Source organism: Pseudopodoces humilis, chromosome 1 (assembly GCF_049639895.1).
Source record: "Pseudopodoces humilis isolate 2021_Gansu_Grassland_sample_001 chromosome 1, ASM4963989v1, whole genome shotgun sequence".
NCBI classification, from domain to species: domain Eukaryota; kingdom Metazoa; phylum Chordata; class Aves; order Passeriformes; family Paridae; genus Pseudopodoces; species Pseudopodoces humilis.
The window spans coordinates 85,569,693-85,591,087 of record NC_142200.1 but is presented as its reverse complement, the minus strand read 5'-3'; the positions used below and the strand labels follow the sequence as shown (position 1 = coordinate 85,591,087).

Here is a 21,395-nt window from a genome sequence, read left to right as displayed (position 1 = left end):
CACTGTAAGGAGTTCAAAAACGATTCAGTTGAAAGAAGGCACTTTGTTTCCAAAACAAAGATGTTCTTGAAGAAGTGGTGGCATTCACACCCTGCTCTGTCTCCCATCCAAGAAACAGAAGTGCCTGAGCACAGTTAAAGTGAACAGAAAATTTTCACTGCTCTACGCTACCCTCTTCCCAACAGCAGTAAGTAGATCACTGCTCACTCATCCCACTGGAATTGTTGCTTTGATTTCTGGTAGTAAATGCCCCTCTCCCCTACATACCACTATTTCCTAATCACATAAGGAGTGCTACCCAGACCCTTTCCATCCGAGCATATAACTTCCAAATCTAAGGATAACTCAACAAGATCAAGATTAGCCAGACCAGTCTTTGGGAACCAATATTTTGAGCCCCTAGTTATCTTATGAATTATTAATCGGGCTGGAGGCACGAGGAGGAGCAAGTTAACAACCAAGGGGGATTAACGAGTTGATGAACTGAGAAAGACTTTTAAGAGCAATGGATTAATATTCGGTGTGAATATTAAATGGATTCAGTGATTTAAAACAGCTAGATTACCTCAAAGACCTATTTCAAGACTAATTGTCTCTCCTTTGCAGTTTTCCTTTAATACCCGTTAGCCTTGAAGATTGCATTTAATTTCACCTAATTTTATATGCTGTTTCCTAGTTATCCTGGCAAATGAAGAAAAAATGGCATTTCTTATTTCTCCCACAAAAAAATGCATTCATTCCCCAACAGAAATCACTTCCTTTGCACTCCCAAGAGCAAAAAGTTTATCTTGGCCAAAGGCAGAGTGTTTCTATTTAACAGTGATTCCTGTCTTACTTTCAAATTTGAAGATTAATGACTCTGCGCAAAATTCTATGTTTCTTTCCTGCCTTATATTCAGGGGGGTGTCTTATCACTATGGTTTACAAATGAATCTGTGTAGTCATCATTTCTTGATTCATGTTACAGAACAGAAGACCCATAAAGTTTTGTCACTCAGCTGCAACAAGATGCAAATTGCATTCTTTATTTCTCACATTTAAGAGCAGTGGATAAAAGCAGTGAGGTGGTCACCTTTCAGTATGTTCTGCAGAGAGCTGTAATTCTCCAGGCAACCAGTGAAGTCTAAAAGCTTATTTGAGATGTGTTCACACTGGTCCAATTTTTGCTCTTTGCTTGATTTAATGGACGGTGCAGTTTCTTGTCTGGATTTTTTGTCTAAAACAAAAATCCAGGCAAGGTTTGCCTGTTCCTTAACATATTCCCAAACAAAGCATCAAGTACAGGAAGAAGTTGATCTGAGTGCAACCTGCTAGAAGGTCAAAGACACAAGTTCTAAATATTAAATTAATTTTCCTTCTCATCATTGCAATCAGCAGCAGATTTTGTGTGAATGGGTTGTGCAGGCAAAGAGCCAACTTGCAGTGGCAAAGCTTTTCTTCAAAATTTTTCTTCAAACACTTAAGCATGAAAAAAAATAATGGAGAAAATTTCACATTTTCCCCAGTTGTTTGGATAAAACTTTATTTCTAGAAAACAGAATTGTTTTAAAATCACCAAAATTTAGGTTTAAAACATAATCCACAGATTCCTGTGATTCTTCTGTGTTTATACTCTTATCTGTGCTCCTGGCCTCTCATATTACTCTCATGTGTTTATAGGCATATATATGTGTGTATTTACCTTAACTTGATGATTAACCTTCCCATAGTCTTTTAAATACTTCCTGAACAAGACTTGCTTCTGTTGTTCCTGTGAGCCAGTTTAACATTAGCAAAGTTGGAAGGTGAGGGCAGGGAGAATATTTTTTGTGTACTTCTAGGCTGAAACTTTGAATCTTGCTCAAATAAATTAAATATACAACTCTTATTTCAAACTTTTGATAATGCCGCACTGGCCCCTAAACAATTAGATCTTGCTGAAAATACTACTCTTGCCAAGGGATGTGGTTTTGGTTTGTTTGTGGGTCTGGGTCTTTTTTTAATCTTGGGTTATTTTGAATACTATACAGTTTCTGTTGCTTGATTTCATAGATACTGTTAGGGAGAGAAATTGTGAATCCAAGCACTCTAGTAACTGCTTTTTGAGAACTTGAGTGCAGGCAGGATGGCTGAGGCAAACTCTCCATCCAACCATAGAGAAACAGGCTTCCAGCTGGCTGAAAGAACAGGCTCCTCTCCCTGTGGCTTCCTTCCTCTGCTGGCACCATCTCCAGCTTCTCTGTGCTTGAAACCAGCAACTGATGGCTCTGATGATGCATTGCAAAAAGATGATTGAAATTTTACTGTGCTAAACTTGCAGGGCCAAACTTTGGCACCCATCCTTGGTGGAAAGAGCCAGTCCCACACAAGATTGGTCTGACGTGCAGCACAGGATCTTTTATAATTTGGGGGTGTCAGTTTAGCAAGAGAAAAATGACAGTGGCCTTGCCACTCAATCTCAATCTCAATATTTATTAATAATATGCAGTAATACACAAAAGAGTTAACAGTAACAGGTACAAGAAATATTACTAATTTATTGGTGGGAATGGCAAATCCTCTCCTTGAAGCAGTCTGGAAGCTTGAGCTGTGACAGGAAGGAAGTACTGTGCACTGATCTTGGGAAAGTGCTCCTTTACTTTTAAATTTCTGTGCTACCTTTTTTGGTTTTTTTAAGGTCTGGACAGGGAGGAATGCTTAGTCATATTTTCTCTTTGCTTTGCATTCTGTATCTTCCTGGTGATGTATTAAAGTAACAGTGTGATCTGAAGCAATCCTAGCACTGTTACTAGAAATAAAATGTTCTAAGGATATTATTGAGACAATTTCTGCATTTAATTTATTTATTCTGTATTGTGGGACAATTACTATCCTTTAAGCACACCAGCTCATATAACTGGGAAAATTATGTACAGATTGAGAACAAAACTGCTACAATGAGTTTAACACGATTGTGTTAATTGGTTATTCAGTTTGAGGGGAAATGGTGCCTGTTATCTGTCACGCCAGGAGAGGAGACCTTAGCAATGGAAAATGCAGCATTTTCCCCGTTTGTTATGGAACAAGGAGAAGGACATCTTTATTGCCCATGGAAGGTCGAGGTGGGTGTGGAAGTGTTCCCTAGGATGTTTCCCAGCAGGTGAAGGGGCAACTGGAGGGACGTGGCCACAGTTTGTTACCTGCTGCAAGGACTTGTGAATAGAAAACAGAGTACATGTGCCTCATATTAGCCATAATGTGGAGGACAATTGATTTGTTTAGGAGGAGAGAGAAAGTGCATGAAAATTCCTCAGTATCATGCAGGGCCCTGACAAAATCTGATCCTTGGGAGGCAAGTGGAGGTGATGACCCTGCTTGAATATAGATGGAACACACTCTTGCTCTCCAGAACCTTTTTGGAGTAATTATCCCTCTCATTTCTTCTACCACTGTAATACCACAAAACTGAGTGAGTAGGAAGTTTCCCAGATTACCAAGGGCTTAGCTCTAAGAAAAACAGATCAGATGGTTGGTTGGATGGGGGTTTTAGTGGCATTTTAAACCAAATCTAACAGCTTGATCCACAGTTAGCATCCACTGATCTTCCTGGCTTGAACGGCCGCTTTGGGAAGTAGCTGGGTAGAGCTTTGTCTGTAAGCCCCTTAAAGAACAAGTCTGACCGGGACCTTTTTTAGAGTCCATCATCTCTCTGAACATGTAAAGTGTGTAAAAAACAGGGTATAGAGCTAACTGCCCACATCTTGATCGTCTTTCTACTTTCCTCCATGAAAAATAACCAGTTGATGCTGATCAAGTAAATTGCATTTTATTATTTATATCAAGTCTCATGCATTTTATTATTTTTAGATGAACACTGTGCCAGAGGTACCCATTTGTTTCTGTTTTGTGAAGTACTAATAGGCAAGGTTAAAAGATTTAGGCAACTTCCTTCCTTCTCTAGTCAAAACTATTTAAGAAAGAAAAAATTTCTTTTTTCAATCCCTGAATCAGGAGAAATAAGTGCTTGAAACGTGGCCCTTGTGAGAGGTTAAATGTGCAACAAGAGGCAGAATTTAATGTTAGTGCAGAAACCACACAGGGGAGGATTTACTGAAAAGAAAAATACTTTGATTCATCTTAAAGACACAAATCAGTATCAAAAGCCTGTGATGAATACTTGTTTAGATTTGATTTCATATACTTGTTTAGATTTAATTTCATGAAACTCTAAATATTTTAATAATGTTGTTTTTTTTAAATCAGAAAATCCAGCATTTAAGATTGTTCTTCCATAGTGAAAAAAGTATATTCCAGAAGCAGCTGGGCTTCACAAAAAGATATTGTACATAATGTGAAGATCAGACTTTTCTTTCCAAACTCAGTCATTTTACACAAAATCAGAATCAAATTTCACAAGTCCCAGGAAGTATTAGAGAGATCTTTCTGTATTCCAACCTATTGCCACAAGTTGCCTCAAGGCAATCCTTTCCTCTTTACTATATCTTGTAACTGTCTTTAAGCATGCAGAAACTGAATTGCTGTAAAACTGCATTATCCTGTCACGGGTTTGAAATCCTTGGGGAAACTGTGATAGCTTTACACCTTAAATTATTTAAAATATTAAAAGTTTAAAAGGTTTGGGGGTTTGTTTTGGGTTTTTTTGTTTTTTGTTGTTTTGTTGTTTTGTTTTGGAGGTTTTTGTTTGTTTTTTTACAATATAAATAAATCCCATATCAAATTACTCATAAAACTGTAACAACCACTATAAAAATGTCAGCATTAACCAACAATTAGTACACACACACACAGACACACACACACATATATATATATATACACATGATTTATGTCTCATTTAGAGATAGGGAAATTCTGTATGTTACAACACAGACTACTGGACTTCTAAGCGGGTTTTTAAAAGTAGTCAGTATCTTCAGGGAGTTCTCTAAAACACACATGCTCTGTAATAGGACAGCCAATATCTATGACTAAGGGTGGGTTAAAATTAATTGCCTGACATATGAACCAAACTGACTGAACAGTGATGTGAATCCTTCAGTGCTCCACTGTGCTGCAGCCAACTACACTCCTGACAGAATCCATAAAATACTGACTTAATACTGAATAAGCACCCATGAATCTTGACTCTCTTGACCCTTCCCCAAGATATTTTTTCCTCAATTCTCTTCCCATCCATTCGTATCCCCTGAAGAAAGCATAAATTGTATTAGCATAGAGAAGCTCCAAAAAAGCCCCAATGCACCCCACAAAAACAGTTCCCCCCGCCAAAAAGATCAAATCAAACCAACAATAAAAAACCCCTCCACATGCTGCTTTGAGTATAGCTGAAATTTCCTGCCTGACTCTGTGGGCTTATTGATCAGAGGCCTGAACTTTTCACCCCTTTAGTAGCACAGGCTTTCTGATGGCCGCATTGCGAGGCTCGTCTGCCCACAGAGCCTTCTGCTCGCGGGTGTGATAATAGCTGGCATTAATCATGGAGCTCCTTCCCCATTAACGTTTGCATGCTTAGAAGTGTGATTACACAGCCTTTTCTGAATCCAGCCGATGTGATTTACACAGTCAGTGCGGAATTCAGCCCTCCTCCACGCCAGTGACCTGCCGAGGCGCGGCTCCACCTCGATGCAGGGCACGAAGCACGGGGCTCGGAGCAGCAGCAGTGTCCCGCTGTCCCTCCGGCACACGGGCGCTGGGATCATGCCCTGGAGCAAAGGGGGACAGCCTAACGAGACAGAACTGCACTAGCGACTGTGCTGGGCACAGAAACTACCCGGAGAGCTGCTTGGTGCCATTGTAAGTTAAATTGGAAGCCACGAAGCCAGGGGACCGGCGAAAGGAACACTGCAGGAAGGCGGAAAAGGCGGAATTTTTGTGCATGCTTTGTGCGAAAGGTACAGACCGGGCGGTGAGACGACAAAACACATCCCAGGCAGGGTCCCGCTTTGGCTCCTGTTTCTTTTGCCGGTCCCCTGCCTTCGTGGCTTCCAATTTAACTTAAAACGGCACCAAGCAACTTTCTGGGTAGTTTGGGTTGGAAGGGACGGGAAAGATCATCCGGTTCTATCACCCCTACCGTGGGCAGGGACACCTTCCACCACAGCAGGTTGCTCCATCCAACCTGGCCTTGAACACTTCCAGGGATGAGGCATCCACAGCTTCTCTGGGCAACCTGTTCCAGTGCCTCACCTCCCTCACAGTAAAGAATTTAATCTTAGTATCTATTCTAACCCTACTCTCTCTCACTTTGAAGCCATTGCCCCTTGTCCTGTCACTCCAGGCTCTCGGAGAAGGTCCGTCTGCAGCCTGGCTGCTCCCTCCGGGCACTGAACCACCGCCCTGCTTAAGCCACCGCGCACTCAGCAGATGCACGCCCAGCCCCTGCGGGGCCGGTGTCCGATCCGTGCCGGGGCTGCTCACACCCCGCAGGCACCGAGAGCGCTGGGCACGGCACCGGCGACAGCGGCCACCGCCGCCCCGCCGCCGCCGCCACAGCGGAAGCAGCTGCGCCGCCGGAGCCGGCGGACGTGACCTCACGGCACGGCCCCTTCCCGGCCTTCCGCGTCTGGCAGCTCCGGTCGGCGGCAGAGGAGGAGGAGGAGGAGGAGGAAGGCGGGCGGGAGGGATTCGGGATGCTGCCGGCGCAGCTCGGGCGCGCGCCGCGGCACCTGCTGGTGTGCGAGCGGGGCCACGCGCGCCACCCGCGCTCGCGGCACGCGGCGCACGTGCGGGACCACGCCTACAGCTGCCGCGTGAGTGGCGCGGGCCCGGGGCCTCGGCGGGATCCCCTCAGGGAGGGGAGGGGAGGAGGGGGGAGGGGAGGGGGGGGGAGGGGGGGGGAGGGGAGGGGAGGGGAGGGGAGGGGAGGGGAGGGAAGGGAAGGGAAGGGAAGGGAAGGGAAGGGAAGGGAAGGGAAGGGAAGGGAAGGGAAGGGAAGGGAAGGGAAGGGAAGGGAAGGGAAGGGAAGGGAAGGGAAGGGAAGGGAAGGGAAGGGAAGGGAAGGGAAGGGAAGGGAAGGGAAGGGAAGGGAAGGGAAGGTGCGGGAAGGTGCGGGAAGGTGCGGGAAGGTGCGGGAAGGGAAGGTGCGGGAAGGGAAGGTGCGGGAAGGGAAGGGAAGGTGCGGGAAGGTGCGGGAAGGTGCGGGAAGGTGCGGGAAGGAAGGTGCGGGAAGGGAAGGGAAGGTGCGGGAAGGGAAGGTGCGGGAAGGGAAGGTGCGGGAAGGGAAGGTGCGGGAAGGGAAGGTGCGGGAAGGGTCAGAGCTGCCTGAGGCTCCCGCGCCGCCCGTCCCCGGGGGTTCTGCCCGTCGGCCGCTCCAGGGACGCGTTGCCGGGACTCGGTGTTGTGCGGGGCTCCTCCGTCCTTGCCAGAGCCGGCCCGCGCGCCTCATTTTTGGGGAGGCGGATTAAAAAAGGCAAATTAGCCCCCCTCGTGTTTGTGGTCTCCCGCAGCGTGGGAGAAACAAACTCTTTCCTTCCTCCAGGAGTGAAGGACGGGGCGGGCAGGAGGAGCAAGAGGGGTGAGCCAGTGGGACAGGTGATGGTGCCGATTTTAGGAGCTCTCTAGACACAGGCGCAGGCTCCAGTTTAGAAAGGAGACAGTGTTTATTCCGCTCAGGCTGTAAGGCGGAGCTTTCCACAAATCAAGCGCACCACCTATCAAAACTTTCGACTACATTTTACCAAACACAGGAATTAGTGTTCATTGGCTACAAGTTACGTGGTTCTCTTATAAATTAGTATTCTATCTGCTGTTGGTTAATGAGTCTCCCATGCTAATTAATCCGCATGCTTAGTCCTTCTCTGCTTTGGGGTCGGTGGTCCGTGAGTCGGTGGCCGTGATCCCCACCTGCCGGAATTTGTCTTTCATCCACTCAGAGCTGATTCAGCACAGTTGCTGGGTTTGTTAAGTTTCATTCTTATCTTGGGAGTTCTGCCAAATGTCCTTGTGGCCTGTAAATTCTGCATTCTTTCTGCCCGCTATCAGTGGTACATCCTTCTCTCCAAGCATTGTTAAGCTCACCCTAGGTCTGAGATCACTGAAGCATGTCCAGCCCTAAACTTTAACAAAGAGACCTGGACTTCACTTAGGGCTCGTTAACTGTGCTGTTGTTTCATGGATAAAATCTCCCTTCTTGTTGATTAGGCTTGAAAGTGTACAAAGACCAAACATCAAAGAACATCCTTCCTTAAGAAAGTTTTTAGGTATTACACATTTTGCAGCAATCAGGCAGGACCCTGTTTCATAACCCCCTTCTCATTCCCTGTAATTTTGGGCTAATTGTTAACTGTTTCTGACTTCTGAGACATATTTTAGCAGCTAATCAGAAAGTTTCCTACTGATGTGGAAGGCAGCTCATTTTTCAGTCCTTACTTCTCTTGAACACTCGCTAAGGGAGATACACACCTCTTCTCCAAGAGCTTTGGAAAAGAAGTTTTTTTGAGGGATGGAAGGAGGAGCAGGTGGACAGACCTTTATGCTGCCTGGGAAGGTTCATACTTGCCCATGTTACCTTGTTTTACCTGGTCTGCCAGACTTCAGGGTTCTCTTGGCCTATGGAAAATGTACAGGAAGGGTTTTAAGCAAAAGATAAAGATTCTACTTTGGTCTTTGCTTTTTCGCTAAGATTACAGAAATTCTTAGCCTACATTTTTAGTTACAACTGCTTCAACAAGTGCTCCAGCAAGGGCTGAAGGAGGTGTCCGAGTGCAACATCAAGCTAAATGTATAATGATGTGAAACAAGATCTTCTGTTACCTCATGCTGTGTAATATCATGTATTTACATAATACATCAAATACTATTGTATAGGGAAAAAAAAGCAAAAGAAAAAACCCAAACAAGCAAAAAATCAAAACCCAAACCACCAAATAATGCATTTGGTGTACCTACAGACTATGAAAATTGATATATTACAATATTGATATAATATTGGTATATTTTGAAGACCCTGATATTATTTTTGTCCATCTCATTTTCATATAATATACTGATAGGTCTTTGAAAAGTAGAGGTTTTCTTTTGTATTTCTTGTTGTTTTGTTTGGTTGGGTTTTTTTCAGAACATGTTTTATGATGGGATTTACATTACAGCTGTGTTCCTAATAGGTGTCTTTTTTGATCCCGGAATGTGGCATGCTACCTGAAGTGCTGAAAAGCACAGTTGCAGATATTGGAGAGTACTACCTGGTGAGGAATTTACCCCTTCATGAATTGGTTGCTCATGAATTCATTGATGCTTTTGTGAAGAAAGGTAAGGAGGAAATCAGAACAGAACAAACGCAGTCATAATGTACTTTTTTTATAGTGCAGTAAAATTGTAATAGTCTTATTATTATTTATTCTGAAAAGTGTTTTAAAGAAAGGGAAGGAAAAGTACTAAGCAAATTCTGCATGAATTTGTTTATATGCTTTTTTCTGTTTTGTCATGTGTGATATTTGTTTACACCCACAGGGTCCAAAACTCCTGTGAGTGTTCCTTATAAATTTCTCCCTATTCTATCTCAATTCTGAAAGCCAGCTTTCAAGAGGGCTTCCATGTATCTTCACACCTGTTTCTTCTACACTTCACCTTTATGCAGATTCCTGTAGAAATCTTTCTTCACCCTTTCTTGTTCCTTCATACTTCAACACAGGGCTGTGCTGAACTGTGTTTCACAGCAGGCAAGAGAAAAATATGCTTCCTTATTTTTTATTTTTCACTGAGAGAGCTGTGACAGCTCATCCATACCCACTAAGAGTAAAGAGGATGCAAAGAAAGATACAGCCTCTTGCTGTTGCATAGTCAGACCATGCTGTTGTCATCTAGCAGAGCCTGTTGCCCTGAAAACAAAAGCCTTCTGATAATGTTTTCATAGTTCTAGTTACATTCCCATGAAAGTTCTATAAACATAGGTTGTTTATCACATTCCTTCTAAGAAATGTCTTTTGATGGACGTTTTGCATGACCAGTGTGCTTGGGAAGGTGGTAACTTAATTATCCAATCCTTGGTCATTGTTGAGAATCTGTAAATACTGGAGTCAGAGAATAAAAGTTGGTTCTTTCCTGTTCTAACACTGAAAAGTGTTTGTGTGAATCATTTTGTGTCCTTTAGCGACAAGAGCCCGCTCCTTTGGCTTATGATAGCTATTGTACCCTTCAGCTGATAGCCAGAGAGAAAAAAAAATTACAGAGAAAAGAGAGGAGAACAGAGAACATGTACATGAAACAGGAGAACAAGAGATCCATTACTTGCTAAATGTGTGACTCTTTTCTTATTTCCTTTAATCTCATTAATGTTTCTTATGCCAGTAGTGTTATGGAAGCAATACAACATTTGTACACAGAGTTCACAGCATCTGACACTTGTATTTTAAAAAACAAAATCAATTAGTGGCAGATAATGTGACAAAATTATTTAGTAATGTGAGCATCTTCCACCTTGTCTTTGTGTGATAAAAATACATCTGAGAAGAAATTGGGTTTTCCATTTGCTGACTGGGGAGAGTCACAGGTGGAAGGAAAGAAAATGTTTTCATATTGGGGCATATTATTAACATTATCCCTATTATAGGTTCTTTAAAATATTGTCAGAACAGGGTTTATAGAAATAATAACAATGCCATTTTGCTTGAGAAGGTGGAAGAAAGTTGATGAAAACACAAGTGTGATTCAGATGATGTTTCATGTTTGATTGTCTTGAAGTGAATTTTTATCTTGTCATGTCTGTCTTTACAGACTGTGTAATCTCATGTTTTTCTGCTTTACTGTTAAAGGTTCATGCTACGCACTTACCTATAGGACAAAAATTGATCAAGATAATACTGCAGCTCTGCTACCAAATGGTATGGAGGATTTGTTTTGGTTTAAGTAATATGTGTCAATTGTGGTCTGTGTTGTTCTTATTTATTTTTACTTTTTTTTTTAATTTGGAATGATGTAAACTGGAAAATAATGCTTACTGTACTTGCTGACTTTGTTAGAAATATGTGTGAATTTGAAAAAATACTAGTTTTAGCTCTTTTTTTCATTCATACTGTTAAACTGTTTTTTTAATCTAATGGAAATTAAAAAACAATAAAAATCAGCTTCGCTTATGTATAGTCAGATTGTCAGTGCTTCAACCATAATTGCTATTGCTACAGGGAATTATTTTTCTGAAAGCATTGCATTCCAACTTCTTGTTTCCTACTGGTCTACCAGACCTCCTTGGGTCTGGTACACCCAAGAGAGCACTAAGTTTCACATAACACCATGGAGACAGCTGTTAAAGTTAAGTAGAGAAAGTGGGAATGTGAGTGTGTGGGTTAGATAGTTTTTTTGGGTCACTGGGTGAGAAAGTTAGAGTTCAAGGTTTAAGCTATTTTACTAAATAAGAGACGAGATTTAGGAGGAATTAGGGTGTTGTCGCATTCTCCTTCTTATTCCTTCTTCATCTCCTTCTAGGGATTTTTGGGTAATAATAAGTGATTCGATAGAAAATGCTGCAGTGCAGCACACAGTAGCCTCTCTCTTGTCAGTCTTAGTCCTGGGTAGAAGAACCCAAATACCAGTGTCACACCCCAACAGGGTTAGATTGGATATTAGCAAAAAAGTCTTTACTGTGAGGATGGCAAGGTGCTGGAACAAGTTGTCCAGAGAAGTTGTGGTCCCCCATCCCTGGAAGTGTTTAAGGCCAGGTTGGATGGGGCTTTGAGGAACCTGGTCTAGTGAAAGGTGTTCCTGCCCATGGCAGGGTAGTTGGAACTGGGTGATTTTACTGTCCCTTCCAACCCAAACCCTTTGATGATTCTATGAGGATTCTGTGATTCCCTAGGAACTGTGTAACATGTTAAAAGTCTATTTCAAATGCATCACAGTTTTATGAGATGACATTATAAAATGTCCAGCATCTCAGGTGAGAAAATGAAGCTATTTTGAGCTTCCATTACATTGTCTTATTGTACTCTTGTTTAAGAGTATATAAGAGATAATAGAAATACAAATTGGTCTATTTGGCCTCTAGGCTAAGAAGCTGTAATATGACAGGTGCCCTTGAGGGCATGAATAAATTCAGATTGTTCAGAAGAATTCTTTTATGCGTCTGTTAGCACAGTCCTGGCAAAATGGATACTTGATAGCGGTGGAGTTTGTGTGATACAGGTGTTACAAGCAGTGCACAAGTACTGCAGAGACAGTGTTACAGTTCCTGGCCATGTCACTGTCTGAACTCTTCCTCTTCAGTCTTGTGTTCTGTGCTGTGCTGTTACTTGTGCAGTAGAACCCAAGGACTGTGGCAGAGAGCAAGCTGTTGTGTGAAGCTCTGTACCAAGCAGCAGCAGCCAGATCTGGGTTATGAGCACAGAAGCAGAGTTGTTCCAGCACGTATCAGCTCATGGCTAACAAGCATAGTTTACTCAGTGTTAGTAGTCCCACTGGACTTGGAGGAACTGCTTTTGTTTATTTAGTTGAGCAGTGCATGTTGAGCATGAATGTTTACTAAATCAGGCCCTTGTGCAATGTAGTGCTCAGCTATATGACGCAGCAAGTGGTGGAGGATGAGTGGAGGAAAGATGGAGACAATAAACTGAGTAGTACAGTAAAAAAGCTATGATTATCTCAGGAATAATGTTATGCTTTTCTTACTCTAGTTCACAAGACCTCTTTGATAAAAAAAGAATAATTGAGTTATAACCTTTTTTTTTTTAAGGATTAATCTGGTAATCCATTTAACTGGAACTAAGGAGTCTGCATTACATTAGTAATACCATTGATCCGAAGCTAATGTTGTGAAAGGTATACAGTTCTCAAAAGACTTCAAAGGGAACCAAGTAGAAGATTATTTCTACTAAAATTTATTTTGTTTATAGGTAAACTAATTCTGTCAGTGGATAAGGATACTTACGAGGAACTTGGACTGCAAGGTCGTCCTTCTCGGTATTCAGGCAAAAAAGTAATGAGATATAGTAAGTATTTATATAAACAGGGCTTATTTAAGAAGCACCTTGTTAGGATGTTGAAACTTCCCTTTCACTAAAATTAAGTGAAATTAAAATTTCACTAAAATTGTTGTCTGGGTTGGTTATATTTTTCCAGATGCAAATACAATGACTGCCTGAAGAGAGAAAGTACTTTTTATCCAAGTAGTCAAACAGCTTTAAGGACACAAATGCAGTACTCTATAAAATTTTAATTTCTCATTGTGTTGTTTCTACTGGAGTGATATGGGACTCAAGAATTTTTGCATACTCGGCATAGTGTCTATACTTTCTGATTTAAGTCAGAAAATTTTAAACTCATTAAGGAGGTATTTAAAATGTGTTCTCTGGACAGAATCAGTGAAGAGCCTCACCCAAGACTGCATGCTTGAAAGGGAGAATTGTATTATGTTTCGCACATTTAAAATGGTAATCTCCATGTACCAAGTACTTGAAAAACATAATTTTTTAACAGCTGCAGAGGAGACATCTTGAGTGTGAATTTTATTAATTTGTCTTTTAAGGAAATAAAAATACCCAAACATGAACACTGTACATCTCAAATGTATGGGAATTTGCAGCAGCTGAGAGGTATAGTTACATAAAAACATTAGGAAGGGAAACTTGTCATCTCTAGTAAGTGTTTTGGCAATATGGGACATCATTTTACCATTCTGATCATCAGAATGTATAATGAAATTTCCATTTGAAAAATAAATATAACTTATCCATGGGACAATTCCCCTAGGAAAAACCAACCTATTGAAAAAGTGTCATTGCTGTATACATGACTTTTGTTGTTAGAAATTCTAGTTTATGTTTTTATTTTTACTAGTAGCTTGCCTAACTACCAAGGTATTTTTAAGGCACTGTTCAGGGACTTATGTCAGTGCCATTTCAAGAGGAATTTGTCCCTCTAGTCACTAGGAAGCAGTTCCAGATTATATCAAAATAAGGACAGCAGGAGGCGAATATTTATTTATATAATGGGGAGTTGTATTTGCATAATCAAATTCTTTATAAAGATTCTATAGCCGTAAAGAGGAAGTTTAATGATCTTTGGTTTCTTTGTGCTCTTCTAATTTAATAATAAAATTTGTTTCAACTGGATACCAATAGCTATTGTGCATTTTTTGCAGTTATCACTATTGACTTGACTGATGCTGGCTTTCACCCTGAGAGCAAGAAACATAACAGAGTGCTTTGGGCCTTGAAAGAAAAGAAACCTTTAGAATTTGACTTCCTACTGGCTTGGTATAATACAGGTAAAAAAACTAAATGTAAAACTAAAATACAACTGCCATGAGGTCCAAATATTTTTAATTTACTTATTTTTCTGTTGATTGTCCAAATACATTTTCAGTGGAGGGAAAAGTTATATTAAGATGCATATAGGTGGGATTTTTTGTTTGTTTATTTGTTTGGGGTGGGGAGGATGTTACTTCCTGTGCACGGAACATCTCAGTTCAGGAACACAGCAGTGATTCATAGGAGATCATTTCCTTTCTCTGTGTTACCCAGGCTTTCTGGCAAAACTTTGTCTATTTGATCCTGCTGCCTCTTCTTTATAAATTTGTGACATACCTTACTATTATCAATAATGGTTTTTTTTGTTTTTTTTAATTTTTATTAATACACATAAGTTATGTATCTAGTTACATACTTGGGATGGGGAACTTTGATTTCCTCAGTAGTTACAGGACGTGTTCAGATTCCCTGTTTACATGTTGTGCCATGCACCCAGATACACAGAGTGCTGTTTGATCACTTTATTCTCAAGTATTTGTTTGAGCTTGGAACCAAATAAAAGGTTGCTATAAGAAATTGTACTGTTTCAAATAATCTTCTAGTATTTGTTTATGTACGGTTTTCTAATTACACTATTTTTTTCTTCTGGTCTCAAGTATTCTTCCTCCTCTGAGGGAATTTTTTCAAAGTCCCCCATTGTCTGTATTACCTCAGAACAGGCTGTATGTGGGGATATGTAACATTTGCATAGAACTGATGAAAACTGCAAGTGTCTGTACTGAAAAACATGGTTTTCTTCATCACAGATGTGTAGCTTTTGGTGTTGTTTTGCTCTGAGTCTCCACACTTGGGAGAAGGGATATTAGAAAGGTCCCTGAGAATGCTTTCCCATCTCCTCTTTATATTGTTCATTCTTCCTGGCTCTTCAAGGCCAAGTCTGAGAAGGAGTTAACTGATCTGAGAAATGGAAGCTGCTTACAAGCTCCCTTAGGAGTGTCCCATGTTTCACTTTATTCCTTCATGTTTCCCTCCCCCTTTCTAAGTACAATCATATGACAAGGATGCTTCCTTGTTTGTCATGCAGAAATTGTTTAAAGGCTTGCAATTCCCGTCCTTGTAATCTTCAGGAAAGAGGCACGGTGAAGGCTGTTGCTACCATAAATGGTGACATAAATCCAGCTGAGGTGGCAGATCTTCACGCTCAGCTTGCTTGGATTTATTGATCCTGGACAGAGAGCAAAACGCCTCTAGGGCCACTATTTTTCTTATGTTTGTTGCTGCTGCCCATGTTAACAGTGTTCAGGGAGAATAGCAGGTCAGGTCAGTAATTTCCTGAATATACAATTAAATCTGAATGCCTTTCTGTGCAAGAATCTTGTCCTCATAACACACAAAAGACTATTAGTTCCTTAGTACTGACAAAAATAAAACTTTTTTAGGTTTTTATTAATAGATATGAGACGTTGTGTAGATTTTGCTGTAAGGAAAAAAGTGGGCTGTATTTTGTCAAGAGAATCTGTGTCCTCTGAACATTCTGCTTTCAGCCTTCCTGCTGATAACTGGTGTTCCTTGCTATGGCCAGCACTGTAGTATTTTTGGTTTTCATACCCAATTTTCCCACATTGTGGTTTTGGCACCAAGAAGAACAGGAAAAGGGAGTATGGAGCATCTCATGTCTTTAATGACAGAGGCAATACAATCTTTTTTCTATTGCTGTAATTTCTATCACAATTTCACGTGTTTATTGGATGAAGTTCAGTGGCCTCTGAAAAGCTTTGATGATGTGCCTGGTTGCGGTTAACATAGAAAGCTGTGCTGTAGCTAGAGGAATTGTTCTGTTAGGGTCTTGACTGTAGTTTTTGAGATTTCCTGCATTTAGGCTATAGCTGAGGCTCCCACATGCAGCAGACATGTAAAATGTATGATTTTCTGAATTTTACTAGGAATTCTAGGGCAACATTGTATGTTCTTTGAACCTGTTGGGCTAACAAATGCCAATAGAATGTAAGGAAGATAATCTCTTCTGGCACTCTTCAGACTTAAATATATGTATATGAAAATACTACATTAAGAAGAATTCAGTGACTGCCTGTCTTTGTCACTGTGCCCTTTGGAGTAACCTTTTTTTTTTTGAAGAGGAATCTCTGAAAAAAAAAGAAGAGCTCAACCCTCCTTTTTCTACTTCCCCAAATTATTGTCCTTGATGACGTAAATATGGCTGATTAGACTTTAGGCAGCCCATATTTTCTGATAGAAAATTTTACATATAGTATTCCACAGTGTGCTCTACCCTATTCTTGAATTTCTGCTGTTTACACATGCCTTTCCTGTGGTATTTAGATATTGCTCTGCACTTCAGACTTTTCATGAGTAAGGCATTATTTCTCGGTCTCCTAGACACCCATTTTTACTTTTTGAAAATAGCACACATTATCTGGAATTTGAAATTTAGGATAATTTATCCCATGTCAATTACCTTCCTCCTTCAAAAGCAAGTTGGTCATATCTCTATACTTAAAATATGCCTGCTTAGGTTAGTTTTTTAATCTAGGTACCTGCTGGTTTGGATCTCTTACTAGTACTTTCCCACAAGTCCATCAAGGTGCGTTTAACTCTTAGAGCCATACTGCATTTGAAGGGTTACCAGGGAGTGGGGGGTGGGGGTGAGTTTATTCTTCTAGGGAAGTGACATTTGTGATGTATTTTTATTTCTTTACCCTCTTTCCTCTCGCTTCAGTCCTTATGCTCCAGATTATTCTGTAATTTCTCCTGACATTATTGATAAATCTGTTCTAAAACCTAATATCACATGCTCACTTTTCCATTATTCAGGGGAAATGCTGTTCAGAGATGATGTTCCTGCTCCATTTTGTCTGTTCCTTTTCAGGAGCACTCTGAGTTCCTCTTGTTAACAAGCTCATTTTATTACCCATGCAGTTAATTCTGCTTGAATTTTCTATTGACAAATCTACGCTTTGTAGTTAGCAAATTTACTGACCTGTACGAAGCTGCTGAATCTTGCACTAACTTTTATTTCCAAGAACATAAGGAAGCTGAAGATTCTAAGGTTTTGCCAGGGATTAAAAGCACACAAGCAGTTTCACACTGCGTTTTTTTGTTTATACACAAATGTTTCATGTATTCATTGCTTCTTTTGTTTAGCAGTTTCATAACAGCTGTTTGTGGTACTGTGTTGTTAAGGTGCAGAGGGATCAACATTGATGTCATACTTTTCAAAAAACCAAATACAGGCCCTGAAGCCAAAAATAACATTCAGCACCTTAAGGGACTTGCAGTGTCCAGTGTTACAAAGTAATGATCTGCAAGGAAAACCGGAGGAGTCCTGCAGTACAGAGGAGCTGTTTGAATGGCTGGGTGCTGTCTTGAATCAAGTCAGCTTGTAAGTACTTGAATTTGTTTGATCTTTAAACATGTTTTAAGTAAAGGAAGCCACAATTCATTTTAAGAAATAGTTAATAATAATTAAGACAGAGAGTGTTTTGTAAGTGGGAGTCTTTTATGCAGTTAAATGTTGTAAGTCTTGAATTACTTTATCTGTGTTTTTAGGGGTACCTATATATACTGAATTGGGCTGGGATAATTTTCCTCTTAGTAACTGGTGTGGTGCTGTGCTTTGGATCTGTGACCAAGAGTGTTGATAACAGGATGTTTTAACTATTGATGGGCAGGGCTTGCACAGTCTGAAGGCCCTTTTCTGTCTCTCCTACAGCCCTGCCAGTGAGGAGGCTGGGGGTGGGCAGGAGGCTGGGAGAGAACCCAGCCAGCACAGAAAACCCCAGCTGAGCAGAGGAATATCCCACATCATGGGTTATGGTCACATGCTCAGCAGCAAAAGCTGGGGCAAGGATGGTTGAGAAATGTTTGGAGTTCCAGCATTTGTCTTCCCAAGTCAGTTAGAAGCCCTGCCTTCCTGGAGATGGCTGCACGTCTGCTGCCCATGGGAAATATTAAATCCTTTGTGTGCTTTGCTTTCATGTGGGACTTTTCCTCTGCTTATTAAATTGTCTTTATCTCAACCCATGCATTTTCTTCCATTACCCTTTCAGTTCCAGGTGGGAGTGAGGGAGGGAGCAGCTGTGTGGTGTTTGGGTGCTTACAGGATTAATCCACAGCACCATGAGATCTTTTGTATTGATTGCTTGGTCATTAATTACTTTGGCATTAATTTAGATGTTATACATAGATCCTATTTGTTTGGTACAGGTTTTGATTACTAAGACATCCTATAGAATATTTAAGACAAATTTATTTCAGTTGCTTTATGTGTTTTTTCCTCCCAGAGACAACAAATCCTCCAGCTTCTTATCAACCTATTGCTGTCCTGAGCCCAACACAGTGGTGGAAAAAGCTTTTTTATGCACAATCACAGGCTTTATAATTCCTGAGAAGATCATTCAGTTATTGGAGCAGCTGTGGTAAGGGCTGACAGGATAACATTTACTATAACACTTGTACTCAAAACTTCTTATTTGAAATCACTTTTAAATACTTTTCAGTTGGAAATAAATAGCTAAATATATAAATGAAGATTTTTTTTTTTTAATTAGGAAATGAGCTGGAAGCAGACATCAGCATTAAAAAATTATAAATTATAATTTTATAATTTACAATTATAAAAGCATAAAAAATAATAAACAATTTTGGATGCCTCAAATCTGAAAAAGCCTGCCATGTATTCTAGTTATGACTTTGGTTTTATCTGAATTTCTGAGAAACTGTGGCTGTATGGTACTCCTACATCTTTAAAATGTGGAATGGATAATATCTGGTTTTGATTATTCATAATCTGTTTCCTCTCTGGTGGTAAAAGTATTTGTGTCAAGCATAGCCTTAGACTACATTACTTCCTCCAATGTCTTTTTTCTTCTCCGATAGCAATTGTTCTCATTAAATGTTCAATTTTCTGAAAGACAGTGCATCCTGTAGCAAAGTCAGAATTGCTACTTTACAACTTAGAACTTTTTCTAATTGCTACAACTTGCGGATTTGCCATGTATAAAACTATGGTAGGAATAATAGATAGTCAGTCTTACTTTTTTCCCTAAGCTTTTCTGAGTATTTTCTTTTGAGCTTATTTATTATGGACTAAACTTCTTAACTGTTAATAAATTTTCACTAAAGTGTGTCTTTGACTGTTTTACTTTATACTGTAGACTTGAATGTGCTGCTTATTCCATTATAACCACTGATTATCTTGTCTTCTTGCTTGCAGTTGCTATTTTGGTGAACCAAAACTGGCGTATTGGCTGACCTTAACTGTGCATGGCTTTGCAGACAGCCCTGTCTCCTGGAGAGAAAGTGAACATGGTTTCCACAAAGGAGGAGAGAACTTGTACAATTTTGTCATTTTTAGAAATCTGGACTATTGGCTTCAGATGGCTGTAGGAGCTCATGATGATTGTCCGCCATAAAGCTATGTCCACAGCAGTTGTTCTCTAATAATCCCTTGTTACTGACAGAAAATTAATAAAATATTTTTTATACATGTAGTTATGTAACAGATTAAGTACTAAGAGGCTGTTCATATTTTTGTTATTTGTAGCCAATGGAAGGAATGGATTTTTGTTTCTTCACTGTCATACAACGCCTTCTGAAAAACTTCACAAAACTTCACAGCTTTCAGGAAAAGTTAAGTTTTTGAGAGTTTTTCTCAGGAATTGACTGTAGGTAGTCCTCTTTTCCAGGAGCAAATTTGGAATTTGAAAGTTAGCTTTACAGATTGCTAGCTAAAATATTTTACAGGAAAGCCCACTTTGGGATTGTTTTATTTATTTACATTAAAGATCTGCAAAACCTTTATATCCCTGTTTAAGATACTTCAGCTTACATGCTAGCAAAAAAAATCAGAGGGGGAGATGTGTTCTCCCTGATTTGGTAGGGGCTAGGAGAATAAAGGTGAGGAGAAGGTGTGTGGCACTGGGAAGTGCACCCATGAAAAGTGGAAAAAATGGCTTACTGACCTGCACCCCTGATTTTGCAGATCACAGTTGGTTATGTTTCCATAAAAACAGAAGTGTGTTTCTGACAGTGGTGTAGAAGTCTGCTGTTTAGTTTCTTAATTGACCTACTGTCATGGGGTGGCTTTACCTTTAAGATAGCTTTGGGAGCTAAGGAAAGTTGAAGCTGCTGGTGGCTGATGGGAGTCTTTCCTCCTGACCAATTATCAGTCATTTCTAAGAACTGACAGCAGTTTTGACCATTAAAAAGTTAAGTCAACCTGTGAACACCTCCTTAAGATGTAAAGTCAGAGCACTCTTGTTCTCTTTATTTCCTGGTGTGAAAGGTAACAGAGCTCCAGCTGGCCTCCCGTTCCCTGCCCAGGCCATGTGGCCCGGGCAGGGGCTGGGCTGGGCCCAGCGGCTCCCAGCCGGGAGATGGGGCCTGCGGGGCTTGCCCAGGGCTCTGGCCGGGCCAGGCCGGTCCCTGGCTCGGCTGCAGTTTTTGCCGTGTCTGAATTCACCAGAGACTGCTGAGTAAAGAAAGGGGAAAAAAAGCTCTTGACCTGCGGCAGGCTGAGGCAGTGACCACACTCTCCAGAGCAGCCATGAAGAATCTTCCATCGCAGACAACTCCAGCTGCTGCTCCAGCAGAGATCACAGAACCATCTACAAAGCCTGGGCAAGATTTTAAACTTTTCATTACCCAGATGAGACTTGCAGATTAATCCTTTTATCCAGAGAGAGAAAAAGAGAGTAATCAACATGTAAAGAGACTCTATAAACTATCAGAGACAGTAAAGAAAATAATTAAGCTTCAGAAAAGGTAGAGAATAAGGAGATGATTTATAAGCTGAAATATTTTTCTGTTAAAGCTATGGAGATGGACAATAAGGTCTTGGAAAACTCTTTTAATTCAGGACAGAGTATATAGGGAGGAATAGAGTGTTCAAAGTGTGGATTTTGAGTAAAAAGTAGAGTAATTGTGATACAGTGAAGTGCTAGAATAGAGTTGAGCGAAGATTTGAAGCCTTGGGGGGCAATGAGAAAACTGTTTTCCAGTGGAGCTCACAAAGACAGATGAAGACTTTTTGCCTTTGAATAACTCATCCTTAAAATGACATCCCTAGACCCATGGCCCATACACACCTCAGAGTGATGTGAAATGGGAGGAGTAAATTCTGATGACGAGGTTTCCGGGCAGCTGACATCAGAAAAATAGAAAGCTATAATAGAAATAGTTTTTCTTGTGAGAAACTCCATAGATTAGCAGAAAGAGACT

General features: G+C 40.6%; 1 protein-coding gene across 3 annotated transcripts; it reads left to right on the top strand.

Moving 5' to 3' along the window:
* The first annotated feature begins 6,608 nt into the window (after positions 1-6,608).
* RPP40 (ribonuclease P/MRP subunit p40) lies at positions 6,609-19,666 on the top strand. 3 transcript variants are annotated; one of them, XM_005525316.2, is made up of 8 exons: positions 6,609-6,728; positions 9,081-9,225; positions 10,728-10,796; positions 12,801-12,896; positions 14,048-14,173; positions 17,358-17,556; positions 18,458-18,592; positions 19,390-19,666. In XM_005525316.2, exons 1-8 carry the CDS (start codon positions 6,609-6,611, stop codon positions 19,586-19,588), a joined length of 1,089 nt encoding a protein of 362 aa, XP_005525373.2. In that variant the 3' UTR covers positions 19,589-19,666. The 3 variants fall into 3 exon arrangements, with proteins under 3 accessions (XP_005525373.2, XP_087919357.1, XP_087919354.1); XM_088063231.1 differs by lacking the exon at positions 6,609-6,728 and adding an exon at positions 7,541-7,873; XM_088063228.1 differs by lacking the exon at positions 6,609-6,728 and adding an exon at positions 8,405-8,464.
* The last annotated feature ends 1,729 nt before the right edge of the window (positions 19,667-21,395 follow it).